Source organism: Carassius carassius, chromosome 20 (assembly GCF_963082965.1).
Source record: "Carassius carassius chromosome 20, fCarCar2.1, whole genome shotgun sequence".
Taxonomy (NCBI): Eukaryota; Metazoa; Chordata; class Actinopteri; order Cypriniformes; family Cyprinidae; genus Carassius; species Carassius carassius.
Window position 1 is genome coordinate 17957627 of NC_081774.1, and position 6834 is coordinate 17964460.

The following is a 6834-nucleotide window of genomic DNA, read 5'->3' on the forward strand; positions in this document are numbered from 1 at the left end:
ATGCAACTGTAGATGACCCTAGAGCACCATCATCTCGACAGCAAAGAAACAAAGATGATCAATTCAAATGTCCTGACAACACGAACAAGCTTAAAATAAGCTGGCCACCAGAAAGCAGGGGGACCCGACACAGCCCTGTATCACAAAATACTTCCTCAGCCTCAAGAAGTACAACAGACTGGTTAAATCACAAGCGTTCTGCTGCACGAAGCTCCAGAAATGCTCTTGAAAAGAAAAGGTTTCATTCTGGGCTGGATGAAATGGACAAATCGGTTCAGCTGTCACCTCGGGTTTATAAGAAGACAAACACATACGCCTCTCCCTTCACGATAAAAAGTGCACCACATTCAGAGGATGTTTATACAAATCATCCAAGAGGTACAAAATCATTGCAGAAGACTGCAGATAGAGCTGGAACACAAAGCAAAGTTTTAACAGGCGGGAAAGTGACAAGCAAATACTTAAATTCTGTTACCTCAAGTACAGATTCTGTGAGAGGAGACAATTTTGCTGAAGATGGGAAAGCAGATAGCCCAACGAAAATTAAAAAGTCTGTCCGGTTTGTTTCAGATTTAAATATAGACAAGGAAAACAACACAGAGATAACCAGTGAAGAAGTTGAAAGCTCTACTGATGCTTTTGTTGAACCTGCAGCTGTTAATGGTAGTGTAATAACAGCAGATATGACAACCTTTGAATCAGGAATAGAAATAGAGGAATCACCTGTGGAAGGTTTAATAGACAAAATGCACCATCCATACAGCCATGATTCTGTTGGATATCCGAAAGCTTTAGATGGACAAATGCAGGATCCTTTCCTTCCGACTGTAGGAAAACAGGAAAGTGAAATAACAAAAGCAAATGAGGAAAATATGAGTGAGATGGAAACAATCCTGAATCTTGTTGAACTGCAGATAAATGACATCCCAGCATGTGGTAAAGAAACATTTAAACCAGGTAGTGAATCATGTGATTTGGAGCAGGTTGATGAGATGAAGAAAGAGGTGGTTATTGAAAGTAATGCCAAGGCTGTAACCTCCAAAAATCAAGAACCCACAGATATTATTAAGGTTGAATCTAAAGTCCCTGAGATGTTGGATATGCCTCCAAAATCTGATAATAAAAGCAACACAAAGGTTGCTGACAAAAAGGCCATGGATAAAGGGAATAAAGGGTCTTGGTCTAAAGGTAAAAGCCCTCTTTCCAAACTCTTCACATCTGGTCCAAGTAGGAAAGAGAACAAAAGTGAGACAAAAATGGAAAGCAAAAGATCCGATGTCAAACCTAGAAATGTACTGGGCAGACTCTTTTCATCCCCTGAAATAGATTTAGAAATAAAGAAAACACCAGAAATCAAACCTGAAACTACACGTGAAAAGGAGCCAGAGAAAACTGGAGTCACTGTAGATGACACTACATTGATACAAGAAAATGTTTCCCTATTTCCACCTTCGTCTGAGCCCACCTGTCAAAACACATCTCAAGAGACCATAAAACCAGCACAAAACCAACTAAGTGATGCTGCAGAAGAACCAAATCTAATCGAGAGCCTTGAAAATCCCATCCTATTGCATGATGGAAGCTCTGCTGACGAGACTGTACCATCAATAAACCTTGAGTCAATTGAAGAACACAAGCCCACTTCTGTTGGTTTTGGGGAGATGGAAAGAAATGAGGCTCTTATTCCTTCACAAGAACACATTCATGTAGATCTGACCTCTCTTGACTCTTCAAAACATTCAGGTCTTGAGGAGAGCCTCAATTCCTCTTTGCCTCAGAATAAAGATACAACTGGTTTTCTTGATTCATCTGATGCATTTACATCTCAAGTTGCGGGCCCTAACACAGATGCCATGGCTTTTTCAGGTTCAGATACACTTGATTATACACACAGTGACACATTGACAGACATTATGGATTTGGAAACTCCATCAGTAGATATAGGGAGCTCCATTATTCAAAAAGACCCATTTGGAGAAAACACTCAGGGAGAAAGTGGAGATATGACATCAGGTCCTTCTGTTAATTTGAATCAAAAGACTCTTGATATTTTTAGTTCATCAGAGTCAAGTATTGAGGCAAACTTGTATGGTTTTGGAAACACCTTAACTGAAGTCAATAAAAACGAAGCAGTTGTTTCCTTAGAAATGACTGATGATCCCTTTGGTATGAACAATGCACCAGTCCAAACAATGGATATCTTTGGAGGTGACAATATGCTCACTGTCTTTGATCAATCGTCCACTAATAATTTCTTTGATATTATGACAAACAGTGAGACTCATAGTCAAAACCCTTTTGAGGGAATAACAGATGGTCAACTGGAACCAAATGGAGTTTTTGACTTTATAAGTTCTGAAGGTGTCCCCTCAACACTATCAGTTACTTCAAATGTGTTTGAACAGAAAAGCTCTGACCTTGAACAGGAAAATTTCATTCAAAGTGAAGTTAACAATGTTTTTGATAGTAAAGGCAATCAATCAATCTCTAATGTGTCTGATCAAAACTTTTCTGGCCAAGAGCTAACCGAGCCATCTCAAATGGAAGCTTTTGATTTCTTCAGCTCTGAGAAAGATCCATCTACAGCTCCGTTCAGTCACATGAGTGCTGATCCTTTCTCAAATGACATCTTTGCAAGTGTTATTACAAATACATTCAGTGTAGAAACAACTCAAAGAACTGCAAACCCATTTGACGATTTCACTGGGTTAGAGAGTCACGGTGAGGCTGCTGAGACCAAAGCGAGCAACATATTTCCAGATGACATATTTTCATCGATTCCAGCCATGTCTCAAGAACCAGCACAGGATACCCTCTCCGTACTAAATCCAACAAACCCTGACACCAGTGCTGTGCTGCAGCAAAAGCCTGAAAATGACTGGATGTCTGACTTTTTGGGGTAGTGTCGGTGCCATTGTTCATTACACACACAAAAGATTCAAATCTTACATTTAAATATGTTGATGCAGATATGTTGATTTGCCTTTGCTGTACTATTTAGTACAATGCACAAATTTTATTACTGACATTTGATTGATTGATTAATGTATATTTAAGTTAAAGTATTCTTATATAATGTGTTACTTTTTTAAATCTGAATAATTAATCAATGTATATTAATACAAGTGTCAATATCTAATGTAGTGTTACTTAATGTTTTTAGATAAAAACAAATGTTAGTATTTGACAAATTCATTGTGATTCTACAGAGGTTCTTCAGTTAAATCAGACTAACATTTTTGTACTTTGTATTAATCAGTAATATTTTTATGCCTGCTATGACTAATAGTTCTTTGACATAGGGGAAGAATAAATAGATTTATTTAGCAAAGTTTACTTAAAATAATCCATTTAGTCATCATATAATCCACAAAAATAAATGCAAGAAATGCATCATGTTAATGTTGATCATGAACCAATGTACTGACCATGTTCATCCAAAAAAATAAAATAATTGGGTCATACCAATGAGTTTTATTGCATATTATTTTACATATAAAACACTAAATCTACAAATATTTTTGATAAACTGCAGAAATTAATAACTGATTGTTATTTCTACATATCACTACAATGTTAACCGTTAAACAGAACAATAACACTAGCAACAAAGACAAGGTTATAACTTGGTTGCTTTGATGTCTTCACAATCTCCAGGTGCAGAGTAAGCCATTTTTGGTTGCCTTTTGAGAGATAGAGAGGGATAGTGTGTTATTTTCTCTTGACATAATATAAAATGTATAATACTTAAGAGGCTTAATGTGTAACTTAAGTAATACAGAGTCATGCAACTGAACACGTAATGTTGACATTGCAAAAATCACTTTCATCAGCAGAATTTCACTAAATAGATGTATTTTTGACCAATTTTGAAAACTTTTTCAATGTAATAGTACATGTACCTCTTGCCCTCTGCCTCCTCTGTTGAACCAGGCAGCTCAGTGCGTCTGGTCTCAGGAAGCAGGAAGGCCATTATCCCACTTGCTAGTGACAGGCTGCCAAACACCAGAGTGGGAATAGTGAAGTGGTAGACCTCCAGCATGTTCACCACAGGAGCCAACATGCTTGCGACTCGTGCTGCAGTGGAGCCAAGGCCCATCGCTGTCTGACTGGAAATCAGAAGGGGATTATTACATAACTGCATTAAAAACATCAGTCTTCTACAGAAAACAACACGGTCATGCTTACCGAATGGAGGTGGGGAAGAGTTCTTGAATATAAACGTTGCAAATACTGCCTGCGCCGTTCATGAGAAATCTTCCACAAGTGGCAAGAGCAGCGACGGCGATGGAATTACCTTAAGAAGAGCATCACATGGTCAAGTGCTGATTCTTTATATGTTACGGTGTGTTACATAAGGAAAAGGTTTTACTTTGTGGAACCGCAAGTGTCAGGAGACAGAGGGACCCTCCTACTATGAGTGCACCCATCAGAGACACCTTTCTTCCAGCCGTTTCCAAAGACCACATGCAGAGGAAGTGGACAGGAATCTCAGAGACGCCGAATATGAGTTGATTGAGAAAAATATCAAGGCCAAACTTCCCCACATTCAGAGAGAGGCTGTAGTACGCTAGGTTTAGCGCACACCTGAATATAAACAATATAGAGGGCCTTTCAAGTTTTGATATGGACGGAACCATTGGAAAATAGTTTGAAAACTCTGTGAATCAACTCACCATGCGAAAGTAATGGTTAAGAAATATTTCCTGAGCACACGGGAAGCAAAAAGGATTTTTATACCTCCCATTTCAACAGGCTTTTCATTTAGGACCTAACAAAATATGTTATCCATATTGTGTCATTTAAGAAAAATGGGCCTGTGCATGTGTTAATTAGTGAAATATATCTCCACCTTCTCCACTAATGAATCTGGAACTGTACGTTTGTTGATCGCTGCTGCCTTCTGAATGAGTTCTTCAGCATCTGTAGCTCTTCCACGAACAAGAAGCCATCTGGCAGACTCTGGAATAAACCTATATTTGTGTGCATATCAAATTATTTCATTCACTTACAAAATTACTGAACTGCACTGAAAGGGTTTTAAACAAGAGCACACATACCATATGTAGATGACCACAAATGCAAGTGGGCCAGCCATTATAAACTGGTCCAGTCTCCAGTCCCTGACATAATAAACAACGGCAAGAAACATGACCTGGCCCAAAGCGGCCAGGACTTGACTCAGACAGGCTGCATAGGATCTCTGAGCGACTCCAATCCACTCAGTGGCTACAGTGAGGATGAAAACATTGTGATAAACTGACTTTCAACTGATGTGTTGATGACGCAAAATGAAAGTCTAAAAACATTCTATGCATTTTCTAGTAAGTTGATCAGCTATTTTACACTGAACATTCAATCTGCTGATAGCCAGTGATGATGCTAAATATCGACTCATACCAAGGATAATGCTGTTGATCCGAAATCCTCCAAGAGCAATACCAACAATGAACTGTGATGCGAGGTACACATAAAAGTTTGGAGCGAGACCAGTCACAACTGTGAATATTAGCATGAGCACCATAGGTATCTGTGTAGCTCGTTTGCGACCAAACCTTGAGTTCATTTAAAAAGAGAGAGAGAGAGAGAGAGAAAGAGAGAGAGAAGAAAAAAGAAGGACATTTCTATTTTAAGTGTCTATTATATTATAATCATTATACATATACACACATACAAATATATATATATATATATATATATATATATATATATATATATATATATATATACATAGAGAGAGAGAGAGAGAGAGAGACATACATACATATACATACATATACATATATATATATATATATACATACATACATGCATACACACACACTAGGTGAATACTTTTTTACATGACATGATGTGTGGGGGAACAAAGACAAATCTAGGTAACACTGTTTACAGTGCCCTTGTAAAGCATTACATGTACTAACTATAATCATAACAGTAACTTATGCATAACTACAAACAACTAACTGTAACCCTAATCTTATTTAGTGATTATTGATTTTTTTCTTAAAAAATCTTACGATTCTGAAAAGGGCCCAAAAAGTACAGCTCCAACTAGTACCCCAGCGAGGAATATTGTCTGTGCTCCCCGAAACAAATTTGCATTGTCACATACAAGATCGAACTGCAAAACATCACAAAAACGTCATTTATTAAGGAACATTTATTATTATTAGATGAATATTTATTATATTCAAAAGTATTTATGAAGGGAACAGCATATTGTAGACTAAATCAGCTCAAAGTGAGGTCATTTAAACGTATGGTAGTTAAATTACATTGTAGTGTGACCGCAAGTCAAATGTTTTCCAAATGATGGGTAACTAAACCCAAGTTACCTTTTTCAACATGTTTATTTGAAACACACCAGTGGTAGTACTTACATCGGTGACAATGGTTGCCTCATAAATAGTATCATTATGCAGCCATCCATCAGTGCAAGTGGTGGTTTCGTTTAGGCCATATTCCTGGATTTCAGACAGATCCCAATCCACGGGAACATACATCTGACAGGGACTGAACGAGCCATCCGGGAGCCTGGGCAGTGTCAGGTTGAGCTGCTCTTCCTTTGTCAGATTGGGACCCACCTGAAGGATCCAGTCACCATTGCAATGGTGGTTTGTGTCTGCGTGGTTGAAGACCAGGCTGGATAACTGGAAAGGAAGAATAAGATTTGGAAAGCACAGAGCAAACAAGAGTAGCTTTTGGAAAAGCCCAAAGTCCGCTACAGCTTCTAAAATCTCCCCAAAATCAGCCATGGTGGTCCAGAAGAGAAACAACCCAAGAAAGCTTGAGAAGTTCTACTAGACAACAAAGCAAATTAATGTTTAACTG

At 38.1% G+C, this 6834-nt stretch overlaps 1 protein-coding gene across 1 annotated transcript; it reads right to left on the reverse strand.

Annotated features, from left to right (window-relative positions):
- Positions 1 to 3561: 3561 nt before the first annotated feature.
- LOC132096552 (solute carrier family 22 member 13-like) lies at positions 3562 to 6758 on the reverse strand. Its single transcript, XM_059501985.1, has 10 exons — positions 6384 to 6758; positions 6021 to 6124; positions 5401 to 5555; positions 5061 to 5229; positions 4853 to 4973; positions 4677 to 4771; positions 4373 to 4587; positions 4189 to 4297; positions 3903 to 4109; positions 3562 to 3683 (listed from the first exon to the last, which is right to left on the reverse strand). Exons 1-10 carry the CDS (start codon positions 6756 to 6758, stop codon positions 3620 to 3622), a joined length of 1614 nt encoding a protein of 537 aa, XP_059357968.1. The 3' UTR covers positions 3562 to 3619.
- Positions 6759 to 6834: the final 76 nt, after the last annotated feature.

Bases quoted from the DNA above. Each gene is read 5' to 3' on its own strand.
- LOC132096552 (XM_059501985.1), bottom strand. From the start codon at position 6,758: ATGGCTGATTTTGGGGAGATTTTAGAAGCTGTAGCGGACTTTGGGCTT. The intron at 4,588-4,676 runs GTGAGTTGATTC...GTTTATATTCAG, and splicing joins TTAACCATTACTTTCGCATG to GTGTGCGCTAAACCTAGCGT. The intron at 4,298-4,372 runs GTAAAACCTTTT...GCTCTTCTTAAG, and splicing joins GACACTTGCGGTTCCACAAA to GTAATTCCATCGCCGTCGCT.